This window comes from Coregonus lavaretus (assembly GCF_964263955.1).
Source record: "Coregonus lavaretus genome assembly, contig: HAP1_SCAFFOLD_79, whole genome shotgun sequence".
In the NCBI taxonomy this organism is placed as follows: Eukaryota; Metazoa; Chordata; class Actinopteri; order Salmoniformes; family Salmonidae; genus Coregonus; species Coregonus lavaretus.
This window is the reverse complement of record NW_028157882.1, coordinates 1,308,680-1,322,706: the sequence shown is the minus strand read 5'-3', so window position 1 is coordinate 1,322,706 and position 14,027 is coordinate 1,308,680. Positions and strand designations below refer to the sequence as shown.

The window sequence follows — 14,027 nt, the reverse complement described above, 5'->3', positions numbered from 1 at the left end:
CTGTTAAAAATCAAGTATGTGGTTCTCGTTAACGGCTGAACAGAACATGACGAGAGGCAGGGAGGGTGTTGTTTTCCTCCATACAAGTTAATTTGCTAAGTTTCATTGAAATTGTTGTCATATTGACTTGATGTGATGGTAGAACGATTTTAATTTAACATTGAGCATTGATCAATGCCTACTTATGAAGCCAATGGCCGCCAGCTTCTTAACGTTTTGCTACATTGTTCGTAATGAACACAACCCTAATTCCAATCCAACAGGTTGAGTACAACATTATTGAGATGATTGCGATACTAAAGTTGAATGTTATTATGACTGTTTGACATATTATGACTTTTTGGTATATGACCCTGTTCGTGGGACAATTTGCAGGAGTATAAAGCAGAGGCTCCTATCATCAGGTCTTCAGTCATCCCAGATATAACAGCTGCCATAGAGGTCAAGGCTATTACCAAAGCAGCAGTTAAACTGGACAACCTTCTATTCAACTCATTCACAGGCTGACAGGAACACTCCATTTTTCCCATGATTTAAATCAGTCTTCCAATAGTGCGACTGGATGTGAGGGGTTTCACTTCTAAACATTGATCATTGGTGGGGTCATTTAGTGGATTGGGCTGTCACTTGTCCTTTCTGTTCCAAAAGGAAGTTCTCTGTTATGGACTTCACTTTTCTTGTCCTTGACTGTGTGTTCCTGCAATCTATGTTGTGTTTACATTTGAAAGTCTAAAAATAAAGCTGTCCAAAAAAATTATTAAATTATAATGGCCATGTCAGGTATAAGTCTGTTTCGTATATGGTCATTTCCTCTGGTGCACAGCTCAAATGGCAGGAGATCTGCCAATAAAGCAAAACCAAATTACCTTGGATATATTGCTGTGGAAAGCTGGATGTATTTCTGACACACCAATTTCTAAACATGGCCATATTGGGCTTGTTTCGCTTCCTGTAACTCTGTCATGGACTGTATGGGATCAAATTTTAGTTTCAAGAACAGCTCAGCAGATATCATGAAGCAATCCCAGTGGGTCATAAAGCAATCCCAATTGACTTTAGGGTGCGTGTATTTCTGACACCCAGTTTCGGATCATGGCCATGGCTGGAGGTCACTGAAAGGGGGTAATAATTTGGATAATTTGGACTACTTGTTTGTCCAGGATCTATAAACCTTGCTGAAAAACACAACACGTGCCCATTTGATAAAAGTGTTTAGCCCTCAATTGACTTTACACTGCATGCTGAAAAGTGAAGACCTCATACCTATACTGTAGAACACAGAGAGATCCGATACAGGCCAGCACATTATTCTGACCTTATGAGTCGACCATGAGGTCCTCACATTGCTGACACCGTAATAGATTTACAGTGAGATATGTGACCTGGAAAATTAGATCTCAATCAACCGAGCCAAGATTGGTTGTTTTGTGGATCCATGCCACAGCATCTGACATTTCATTTCCAGATTTAGATTTTTACTGGCTGTGACATTTTTATGGTTGAATCATGGGGGGGAAAAAAGCTGACTTGAGCCAAGGCGCTGGGGTGTCTCATCCAAACTCCTGTCTGTGGTGATAAAACTACATTGTGAGCACAGACTGAGTCGTTTTTAAGCACCCTTAAAATGTATTGGATCAAGAGTTACTGTTCGATTCCCCCATGGGCCCATATGTACAAAACAGTTTTATAATGACAGTTTACTCAACTGCTTAATGACATCTGACTGTTAATAAGAGTATATCAGGGGCCTGCAACTCGTTATGGACGGCCCATCCACATGGTTTGCAGGCTCTTGTTCCATCCCAGCACTAACACAGCGGCTTCAGCTAAATCAACTTGTTGTAAAGGGTCATCCCACTGGGCACATCACATAATTTCAACGTGGATAATTAGGTAATATTTGGTTGAGATGTTGATCAATGATTTTACAACCTATATTCACCCACTCAAAAAGACAGCCAAAAGATAGCTGAATATCCAATGCGTTATCATTATGCTTTCAAACATCTAAAAGCAGAACCAAATTCCAATTAAAAAACAATGTCAGATTTTTGGTTTAATGTCACCCAAATGTCTATGACTGCACTTTCAAGCAATGTTCAAATGTTTGTATATTCCCCGGAGGGTAACTTCTGCATAGTGCAAGTTTGGAGCTTATGCCGGGTGTACACAACAGGTCATATATCATGCAAGATCTTTGCACATTAAAATAACTTAATGTCATAAACATTTAGTCTGCATGATAATGTTCTCTCCACCCACAAACACGGCAAGTAAATATCTCATCTAATAACAGTGGCATTGGTGCCAGAATTAGGCTGTGTTGGCAGATATATCAAACAATAAACCTTGGCTGCAGTGAAGATGAGAGCACAGTCCAAGAAATGAAAAGGCCTTGATGGGGTCCTTCCAAATGGTCAGCCCCCTGCTCAACTAGTGTATCCAGTAGCTTCCCCCTTTGGGGCTTCTTGTAGGGGAAACCAGGGTTGGTTGTCTCACGGGTTGGTTGTCACAGTTCTAATTATTCCCAATCTAAATGGTGCTGTGTAATATTTTTAAGGTTAAAATGTGTGAATTCTCAGAGCTTTAGTAGCATTAAGATCATCTTGAGAACCTCTTTAGTAGCTGAGGTGTTTCCCAGAGCCTTCGTTAGTAACGTGTCTCTTAAAAACCTTTGCACATCTAGGAGTGATCCAGACCACTCGTAGAGCAGCCAAAGTGCATCGTTATTCACAGATCTCTGCTAAACATAGAATCAAGAAGTTTGGGCTATCTGTCTGACTGTGACTGCCGATTACTTCATAACAAAGTTGACTACAATTACAAAGTTGCCAAGGAATTTTCAATTGTTACCAACAAGTGAAGGATAAAATAATAGGCTATTTCAATCATATTGAAATAAGTGTCATGTTCAATCAATTGAGTTCTATTTTGCGACCAGGCTATCTGTCATTTTTGCCTCGGTGTTTCATGATGTGCAGCAGCATGTGTGCAAATGATGTTCCCAATCTGTGATTTAGTGCATAATTATAGGGTAAGCATAGTAAGTCGCCTCAATTGCCTCTTTGCAGTCAGAGGTGATAATATCTCTCTAGGAGCTGATCCGTCGTCAGTATTGTGGAAAAATTATAATGTTAAGGTAAGATTTGAATGGAGAAAGCAGATCCGAGAGCAGCGCTACTTTTCTTTCGATTCTATCAGTATTGACAAATGGTCTAACGATGCACTTAGCGAACGCTTTCTCTACGTGCTTGTTTGGGAAGAGTTGGCTCGTAAATAATGATGCATCTGGTGCGATCATCGTAATGCTTAAGTTACATCGCAACTGGGAAACGAGGCCCTGGTAAATTTATGTCAGCATGACAAAACATTGATGTGAGGGGAATTTATGTTTCTTTGTAAATGTTTGAACTATGGGAGTACCCATGAATTCTGTTTGTTGAAAAGAGGAAAGGGAGAGCTATATTTCAAACCTATTTTCTGACTTCCTAGGTCAAGCCATGAGGGGTTATACAGTAATGTATAGAGTATACTGCCAGTATACATTAAATGCCAACATCAAAATGTCATATGCTTTCTTAAAGACTAAAATTCTGAATTTTGTTAGGAATATTGTTCATCAAAGAAAGACTTAGCTATTGCTAAGATTCTGTTTGCTCTATTGCATCACTTCCTCTTACCAAAATAATAACCCCACACTGTGTGACATCAGACCCTGTGATGGGGCTGGTTGTCACAACTGGACAGAGTTTGTTTGATGGCTCATAACTCCATGTTGGAATAATATATTAGGATAAAAAGGGTCCCCATTTCAACCCAGGACATTGATTTCCTCATAATATAATAAGAGTCTTACCAGATATACTGGTGATGAGAAATACACACCAGAGTAAAAAGTGACAACCAACCCCGATCTCCCCTACTAATGTGCTGTCAGCAATATGGATAAGATGGTTGAAATACTGGTATGGTGTTATGTAAATCATAAGAATCCTACTGGATTATTTTAGCCAACTGAAATGTGAGACAAATAAAAGCTCCTCCTGAATCTTCATTAGATCATACTGTAGATAAATAACACATTAGATTCAACAGTTTAATAAGCTGTTATTGAATGCCTAAATGTTTCCGTTCTAGCTTTTAAATATTAATTTAATATGAAACCTATTTTAGTGGTAGTGGGTAAACATGGACTCACTCCATTACAGTATATAAGGTTCAGTAGAAATAACATTGGGATGAATCAAACTTTTGATATTGTCATAATTATTAATAATGGCATCTCTCATTTCAGTAAATTCAGTGAAATTCAATTCAGAGACACATATGACATTAAAGAGTCATGTAATGGGAGTGTGGTGCTCCTGGAAGTGGGAGGCGCTAGTGAGACAGACACATAGAGGTCTCTCATCCAATTCATTTCCTTTCCCAGAGTGGTCCATAATTAACATTTGCTTGGTTGGCACTTCCAACCAGATATAAGGAGGTTGAGGCCCCAGCATCCATAAGTCAGATGCCTTCTTCCTCTGTGGTAAGACCTCTCCACCTCCTTAGATTTTTACATTTGTCTCATCTTTGCACTCAGCATCTGAGGCAGTAGCTATCTGCCCTGTTTGAATTGACTTCTGCATGATTTGACAATATGCAATCAAGTGGCATTGGTTTAAAAAAATGTTTTTAATGTGTTTTTCTTTAACTGTGTATTACTTCAAATCTGTAACTTCCTTTTATGTCCAAAACTGGTGCTCCTGCACTTAATTAAGGGAGTGGTCTAGAATGTAACTGGGTTTTCAGGGGTATTTATTTCAATTCTTGACAGAATGTGTAGTAAAGTGAGATGCCACTAGAAAAATAAAAGTTATCAGTTGCACCTGTAGTTGAATTTGACATGGCTGTAATTATTATTTAGTTAAATGTTTTTTAGCCGTTCGGGGGCAAAATGATAAGGCTTTAGAGACTTTTGCGTTTTCACAACATTCCATTTGCTACTTTCCAGCCATTATTATGAGCCATCCTCCCCTCAGCAGCCTCCACTGCTTTAGACTTGTGCGTTTTCACAAAACCTTATGTTTCACAGGGTCCTCCAAGAAGTACACATTCATCTGTAGAAGGGGAAAAAGAAGGTGAGACATGGTTTGAGTCTTCACATAAAAAGCGATGAGAATATTCTGAGAGATACCGCTCACCTAACTCTGTTGACTGGGGAGGAAGCACCACAGAGTCAATCATGTTTCTTGTTTCATCTCTTTCCTAGTGATCCGTCACCATGAGTACGGACGCTGAGATGCAAATCTACGGCAAGGCTGCCATATACCTCCGTAAGCCTGAGAGGGAGAGGATTGAGGCACAAACCGCACCCTTTGATTCAAAGAACTCCTGCTATGTGACAGACAAGGTGGAGCTGTACCTTAAGGGTCTGGTCACTGCCAGGGCCGATGGGAAGTGTACTGTAACAGTCACCAAACCTGACGGTTCTAAGGAGGTAAGCCTGATCTGAAAAGTATTCAAGTTCAAGTTCGAGTAATTACTCTATTTCTTGAAAAATCATCACATTATCAAAAACATTTCAATAGACTATTTAAAATCTTTAACAAAATGTATATTAAGAATCATTTATAGTTTTTTGTTAGCGGAATATAACCTTCAAACACATCAGGTTTAAAGCTGCTATTTAAAATTGGCATGGAATTTGTGATATTGACAAGTCAAGAATCATGATGTATTTGTCATTGGGTGACAACAAAGTAGTTGGATTAAATGTGGGTCTTTTTTTAACTTGTATTTAATGAGCAAAAAGCATTCAGTCATGTCCACTTTGATCTGCATGTAATCTAGATTTCTGACTGTTTCAGGAAGGAAAAGAGTTCAAAGATGCAGACATCTACGAGATGAACCCCCCTAAGTATGACAAGATTGAGGACATGGCCATGATGACCTACCTGAATGAAGCCTCTGTGTTGTATAACCTCAAAGAGCGTTATGCAGCATGGATGATCTATGTAAGAAACCTGCACATACAAACACACACATACATGAACATAAGAAATTCACACATTCAGTACTATACATAAATGAATGGTAGAAACCAAAACATATCCATACAGTAGACCCACATCATTATACCAGTACACCCACATCCTCACATAAATCCAGGTAAAAGTCCATCTGACGTTGTTAATCCCCTAATTTAATTATGCTTTCACCAGACCTACTCTGGGCTCTTCTGTGCCACGGTGAACCCCTACAAGTGGCTCCCAGTGTACGACGCAGAGGTTGTCAACGCCTACAGAGGGAAGAAGAGGATGGAGGCTCCACCCCATATCTTCTCCGTCTCTGACAATGCCTTTCAGTTCATGATGATTGGTACGAGCTCTCATGGATGCATGGATGGATGGATGGATGGATGGATGGATGGATGGATGGATGGATGGATGGATGGATGGATGGATGGATGGATGGATGGAGGGATGGAGGGATGGTTGGTTGGTTGGATGGATGTCCATAAATGCGTATGGATCTCAAAGTCCATAAGTGCATCAATGGAAGTTCTAATGTGCTATAAAAGAGATATCTACTGTTTTCTAGTCTAGGTAATAACAGTTTGCTGGGAATATCTGATTTCACTACCCTTGAATGGAAAATGTTCCAAATTGAAATTGGTGATGATGCTATGAATGCAATAATGTCCCCATAATGTTGCTTGAGTATGATAAGCAATATGTTTTTTGGTTACAGATAAGGAGAACCAGTCCGTCCTGATCACGTAAGTTGTTTACTAAAATGTCATTGAGAAGGTGTTTCTATTGTAATAAGTTGGGTCTCTTGGTGTGATGAAATACATTACATTATGAATGGATTAGGACATTGATGAGTAATAATGAGTCGATGATTGAGAATATTTGTTAATGATTTACTTATGTTAGAAAACAGGTCAACAGTGTATTCTCAAATGGTATTTCTTAGTGAAAGCCAATCTGACACTCAAACATGTAACTAAAACCGCTCTTTCTCTGTCATATAAACCAGTGGAGAATCCGGTGCAGGAAAGACTGTCAACACCAAGCGTGTCATCCAGTACTTTGCAACCATTGCAGTGTCTGGTGCCAAGAAGGAAGCAGAACCTGGCAAAATGCAGGTAGGTTGTTCTTATGTTTGCCTTTTTAACACATTTCAGTTTGGTTGGCTGTGTAAACCTTTTTTCCCGTGGTGAATCCTGTTTCAAGAAATTAAGAAACACTAACTTTAACAGGTTACCAGTTTTTGAGCAACTTGTGTTTGTCTCAATCAGGGGTCTCTTGAGGATCAGATCATTGCAGCTAACCCTCTGCTGGAGTCTTACGGTAATGCCAAGACAGTGAGGAACGACAACTCGTCTCGCTTTGTAAGTATAATAATAATAATAATATGCCATTTAGCAGACGCTTTTATCCAAAGCGACTTACAGTCATGTGTGCATACATTTTTACGTATGGGTGGTCCCGGGGATCGAACCCACTACCCTGGCGTTACAAGCGCCATGCTCTACCAATTGAGCTACAGAGGACCACAAAAGTATGAAGGGCATACTGTGGAAGTTACCTTATATTGGAAAAATGTAATTCAGTAGTTCCCTATTGTTATACAGATTTAACATCTTATTTTGATCACTCTTTTGTTGCTGAAAATTTTAAATTCAAACTTGTAGTGTATTCGAGGTTCTAAAATTAGTAATTTCCTTTCAGATTTGATTTGCTGTATTATTTCTTTGGTATCAACCCTACATAAAAATGTCCATTATTTATAATCCACATAATAATTCACATTTCCAGTTGCTGCAGGATTATTTTCCTGCTGTAGAATACTGGATCCTACATCTGTATCAACAGATCCAATATTTGTCCAACAAACTGTAACATTTAAAGGGGTCTATCAAAGTAAAATGTTAGATTTATTTGTTGACCTATTTCTAACCCCCATGCACTACTATAGGGTAAATTCATCAGGATTCACTTCCAAGGTGGTAAACTGGCTAAAGCTGACATTGAAACCTGTGAGTTGGTTTTGATTGTTTCTCAATGCTTTCCGAAATACACACAGATAATTTTTTGGAGATCATCAAACTTAAATGTATCTCATGTTCTCTCTCTTGCTCCTTTCTCTCTCTCTTTGTGTCATTCACTCGCTCTCTCTTTTACCCTCAGACCTGCTGGAGAAGTCCAGAGTGTCCTTCCAGCTGCCCGATGAGAGAGGCTACCACATCTTCTTCCAGATGATGACAGGCCACAAACCAGAGTTAGTTGGTACGGCAAAGTAGAGGTTCAGCGGAAATCTTTCCCACCCCCATCTATGGAATATATAAAAAATATTAATAATCCACACTAATAATACTATTACAATGATTACATCCAAGGTAACAAGGCATCTAGACATGGGTCAGGTCTTTGGGAAATATCCATCAAGTAATGCACTGTGATCACACTAGTCCACAAGTCTCAGTCCCCTCTTTTGATGCTATTTATTATATACTACATGTATCCTTGAGTCCATCTATTGAGTAAAGGAGGGAGAGATACTGTAGGTAGGACAGCAAAATTCTAAGAGATTTAACTGACAAGCTGTTCTCTGTTGTCCACAGAAATGGCGCTCATCACCACCAACCCCTACGACTTCCCCATGTGCAGCCAGGGTCAGATCACTGTGGCCAGCATCAATGACAATGAAGAGCTGGATGCCACAGACGTGAGTCAAACAAAGGGTTAACCAAACTCTAGATATGGAATGGATAGGACCACTGAATGCACTGTGAAATTCCAACTTGGTGGAAGCTGGGAATGTTCATGTATGTTTTTGTTTGATTCTAAATGCCTTGTGTTAGTTAGGCATGTGCCTCAAGGAACTCTTCATGCCTTTACACTTAGCCTTGAGGCTAATACATGTAAGACATCCACAAGAGAGCACCACTAAGTTTCCTGTGGAACTGTGTAAAACTCCTTTTGTGCTGCCATCAACTAGTGTGTTGGCCAAGCGTTATCATGTGGAACAGAGAAGCCAGTCAAATCTGTCCATCCCACTCGTTATTCAGTGAGCCGCACAGAACTGAAGTGTAACTGAGCAAACTACCGTTCAGTTCATCACTGTTGTACTTCCTCTTTAATGCCAGGATGCCATTACAATCCTGGGCTTCACTAATGATGAGAAGATTGGCATCTACAAGCTGACAGGAGCTGTATTGCACCATGGCAACTTGAAATTCAAGCAGAAGCAGCGTGAGGAGCAGGCCGAGCCAGACGGCACAGAGGGTGAGTCCCACTCATAGATATACAATATGTAAAGCATTAGTCCCATTCCCAGTCCCACTCATAGATATACAATATGTAAAGCATTAGTCCCATTCCCAGTCCCACTCATAGATATACAATATGTAAAGCATTAGTCCCATTCCCAGTCCCACTCATAGATATACAATATGTAAAGCATTAGTCCCATTCCCAGTCCCAAACATAGAAATAGAACACGTAAGACAGACAGTGCCACATGAAAGTCAGGCAGGATATCATTTCTAGAGAACAAATTCCAACCTCCAGAAATGATGGATGTGGGTGAATCAAAACAAAACAAAGAAGTTAGCCAAACTATTTTGTCAGTGTGAAATCAGAAACAAGCCATCTTGTGTGCCTGAGTCTGTTGTTGTTGGTTCTCTCTCTCCAGTGGCTGATAAAATCGCCTACCTGCTGGGCCTGAACTCAGCTGAGATGTTGAAGGCTCTGTGCTACCCCAGAGTGAAGGTCGGCAACGAGTATGTGACCAAGGGACAGACTGTGCCTCAGGTTAGGCGGCCAAACACAGCATCTACCATTTTCTGAGCACTGGAATTATTTTGGGGACAAGTGCATACTTTTGTTTTTCCCAAGCTCGTATCACCTTATCACAAGACATGGTCAATATCTCATGTATTCATTTGAGGTATTATCATTGCAGGTTAATAACTCAGTCAGCGCTCTGGCCAAGTCTATCTATGAGAGGATGTTCTTGTGGATGGTCATCCGTATCAACGAGATGTTGGACACCAAGAATCCAAGGCAGTTCTATATCGGTGTGCTCGATATTGCCGGGTTTGAGATCTTTGATGTGAGTATGAGACCAGAACAAAACAATTAGATGTGATTGAGATGGATTACAGCCTTGTATGATGAAATTATCCCTTTGAAAATTCCATCAACAGTACAACAGCATGGAACAGCTGTGCATCAACTTCACCAATGAGAAACTGCAACAGTTTTTCAACCACACCATGTTCGTCCTGGAGCAAGAGGAGTACAAGAAGGAGGGAATCGTCTGGGCCTTCATTGACTTCGGCATGGACTTGGCTGCCTGCATTGAGCTTATTGAGAAGGTAAGCGGTCTGTGTGGATTATAATGGACTGTAACAGCAAAGCTCATATGGAGCTCTGTGTGAAATATTATCACGGTGGTACAACATACAGTAGTGGTGCCTGGGTAAAAATCACTGGGGAAGCCAAGACAGTTACATGACCTACAGCATGGTCAGTCAAGTTAATTTTACTACTACTAAACATCAATTGATTTAGAACTACAGAGAGTTACCGCAAGTCGCAAAGAAAACAGGAGCTGCCTCCCTCCACTATTCCAGCACCATTTCAACTTCAACATTTCAACATCATCAAATCACCTATGCTTAGTCTAATACAGTGACAACCAAAAGATTCCAAAAACAATTTAGTCCAATCAACGTAAGCTAAATATCATGTGGCTGTCCATGGTACTAATTTATGTGTGTGTTAGTGGAAAAAACATGTAGACTCACCCTACTTGAAGAGAAACTCCAATGCCATCCTCCTCTCTTTCATGTTGCTGAAACGGTCTATGACTCTGTCATACATTACACACTGTAAATGTTTGTTGTCCTAGGCTACCTGGCTAACAGCCTTGCTCACTATTCTAACTTCCTTTCCTGGTCAACGATTAGCTAGTTACCATTAGCCTACTACATCTAGCTACATATTGAATCTTCCATACTCTCAGGCCAAAAGCACAATGTATGAATTTATGGTTAGGTGATAATCGCTGTTAGAATCAATGGCCAGTACGGAAAATTAAGTAAAACTATGAGAACAAATCCCAATCTCTGTCCAAGGCTAATTTAGGAAAGGGCCAATTTTAGCTAACTAGCTATCCACCGGAGGACAACATCACAACGAGTTGCAACAATTGAAGTTTTATTTTGTCAATGACGTTTGGCTTGATGTGATGTGATTGGTGTGAAGCCAAATCCAAACTGGCTTCACTTGACACATTTTTTGGTGCACCAGGACCACTCACAGATTAGCTCATTCAGTTTAGCTCAACTCTTATTCGCTGTTATTGTATTAAAAAAAATATCAAGGGAGGCCAAATGCTCGCTGGCTTCCCTTGCATTCAATGCTCCAATATCATACTATTTTAGACCAGACAGCATCAGATAGAAGGGCTACACATACAGAGACAGAGGGGCGCAGTTTAGCTCGGATGCTTTACCTGGTGACATCCGTTCAGCCTCTTGCCAAGCGAGACGAAATATACATTATTTTAAATCTTTTAAAAAATTGGCACCCATGAATATATGCCACTGACAAATTATCTAACTGTTGAGAACTCAATATGTTTCCTATTATGTGTCCCTAAATTAATATAATCCTATAATAGCATTTTTACTGAAGGAATAAATGTGATCCTAAATGGAAATATCACTAATTTGATATACATCTCTTTTCGTAAAGCCATTGGGCATCTTCTCCATCCTTGAAGAGGAGTGCATGTTCCCCAAGTCTTCAGACACTACCTTCAAGGACAAGCTGTACGCCCAGCATCTTGGGAAAACACAGGCATTTGAGAAGCCCAAGCCTGCCAAAGGCAAGGCAGAGGCCCACTTCTCCCTGGTGCACTACGCCGGTACTGTGGACTACAACATCACTGGCTGGCTGGAGAAGAACAAGGACCCCCTGAACGACTCAGTTTGTCAGCTGTACCAGAAGTCTGGAGTCAAAATTCTGGCTGCCCTGTATCCTCCTCCCCCACCTGAGGGTAAGACTAGCATCACGTCAAAATATTTAATTAAGCACCAGTTATAACTCAGACCAAATGTTCTTTAAAGTCTTTGAATGTATCCCAATTTCTCATGGCGTTTTCACCGGGTTAATTTATTCATACACTTGGTTAATTCAATCATACAATAGGTGTTATTTTACATAATCTCATTGGCAGCATTTGCCTCTAGATAAGTGTGAAGTTAACCAGAGATTCTCTGGTTTATAATTAGGGTGCTTGCTGAAGACAAGTCCACTCTAGATTTCTTACTCTTATTATTATTCTATTTATTCCACCCGCTCTAGGAAATGTACTTTTCTAGTTATCTTCAACTTTTCCCCATTTTAACAGATAAAGCCAAGAAAGGAGGCAAGAAGAAGGGTGGTTCCATGCAGACTGTGTCCTCCCAGTTCAGGGTGAGCTTTTGAAAGTTTTATTCAGACCTTCAAAAGGTGCCTTGATTATCATAAATGATGTCTGAGAAAATGGTTTGTAACACTCTTACAGGAGAACTTACATAAGCTGATGACCAACTTGAGGAGCACTCATCCTCACTTTGTGCGCTGCCTGATCCCCAACGAGTCAAAGACTCCAGGTACAATAAATATTGAGTTAAATATTACATCTTATCAGTACAGTATCAGTGACTTTAACAATCTCAATCTTTAACCTGTTTATGAGTATTAAAAGAGACTTGGTTTGTTTTACCAGGTCTGATGGAGAACTTCCTGGTTATTCACCAGCTCAGGTGTAATGGTGTGCTGGAGGGTATCAGGATCTGCAGAAAGGGCTTCCCCAGCAGAATCATCTATGCTGACTTCAAGCAGAGGTACACACACACACACACACACACACACACACACACACACACACAGAAAGATCTGCTCCAAGGGATTCCCCAGCATCAGAATTGGCTTTCCTTTTTCGAAATATAACCAACATATTACAACTTGACATATGTTATAAATGACTCCTCATTCAGGTACAAAGTACTGAATGCCAGTGTCATCCCTGAGGGCCAGTTCATGGACAACAAGAAGGCTTCTGAGAAGCTGCTTGGTTCCATTGATGTGAATCACGAAGATTACAAGTTTGGACACACCAAGGTCAGTCAAATACCCCCAGCAAAAGCTGACAACAAAACACAACTTCAATAATAATTTAAACCCTTACCATATAAAATCTCTCCAGTTGATCTATCCATCCTTTTGTTCTTTCTTCTTCATTTAACTAAAGGAAAAGGTGGAAAAACATTGTAGCGTTTACTTCAACGTCATACAAGTATAGAAGAGAAATTAAACTCATTATCATGTGCATTGTGTTAGAGTGGTATGGCTGCAGTTATCTGTATCTGTGGACATTATTAATCTACAACTGTACAATAACTAACAACTTAGAAACATCCTATCCCATGGTTAGTTTGTAAGCATTGCAAAGTTAATGTTGTCAAATCAATCTAGTGGAGTTGTTCCCCTCTTTTGATTCAACCCTTTCTATCTGTCACCATCTGTGGTTCCATTGACCATGTTTACCTGTGTCTCAGGTGTTCTTCAAAGCCGGTCTTCTGGGTGTCCTGGAGGAGATGAGAGATGAGAAGCTGGCCACTCTGGTCGGCATGGTCCAGGCTCTCAGCCGTGGATTCCTCATGAGGAGAGAGTTTAGCAAGATGATGGAGAGGAGGTGAGGAATAGTGGACATCTTGGCAAAGCTTTCTGTCAACCACCTGTATCTAATGCATTATGACTACATGCTGTATATGCTGTGAGTTGTTCAGAATGAGAAAGTACGTCTTATAATGATCTATTCAAGCTTTTGGTTAATTCATTTATAAAGTCAAAAAATGGATGTAGCAAATAAGGATTCTATCTTTATAGCTTCAGTTTGGGGTTTGGCTGATCAATTGTCATTTAAATGTGAGGTATTTACCCATTCATTATTGAAGAATACAAAATGCCTCATGAGCT

General features: G+C 40.1%; 1 protein-coding gene across 1 annotated transcript in view; it reads left to right on the top strand.

The window, feature by feature from the left end:
• Positions 1-5,076: 5,076 nt before the first annotated feature.
• Positions 5,077-14,027, top strand: part of LOC311124706 (myosin heavy chain, fast skeletal muscle-like) — a gene marked incomplete at both ends in the record, with an annotated part of 131,900 nt that continues 122,949 nt past the window's right edge. The window contains 20 exons of the mRNA XM_084198812.1: positions 5,077-5,123; positions 5,255-5,482; positions 5,853-5,999; positions 6,207-6,363; positions 6,736-6,763; positions 7,027-7,135; positions 7,289-7,381; positions 7,969-8,029; positions 8,181-8,279; positions 8,615-8,718; positions 9,140-9,278; positions 9,688-9,806; positions 9,958-10,107; positions 10,202-10,372; positions 11,757-12,060; positions 12,415-12,479; positions 12,571-12,658; positions 12,775-12,892; positions 13,046-13,169; positions 13,607-13,743. Of these exons, the coding sequence (XP_084054938.1) occupies positions 5,267-5,482; positions 5,853-5,999; positions 6,207-6,363; positions 6,736-6,763; positions 7,027-7,135; positions 7,289-7,381; positions 7,969-8,029; positions 8,181-8,279; positions 8,615-8,718; positions 9,140-9,278; positions 9,688-9,806; positions 9,958-10,107; positions 10,202-10,372; positions 11,757-12,060; positions 12,415-12,479; positions 12,571-12,658; positions 12,775-12,892; positions 13,046-13,169; positions 13,607-13,743 (2,429 nt within the window). The remainder of the gene's footprint in view (positions 5,124-5,254; positions 5,483-5,852; positions 6,000-6,206; positions 6,364-6,735; positions 6,764-7,026; positions 7,136-7,288; positions 7,382-7,968; positions 8,030-8,180; positions 8,280-8,614; positions 8,719-9,139; positions 9,279-9,687; positions 9,807-9,957; positions 10,108-10,201; positions 10,373-11,756; positions 12,061-12,414; positions 12,480-12,570; positions 12,659-12,774; positions 12,893-13,045; positions 13,170-13,606; positions 13,744-14,027) is intronic.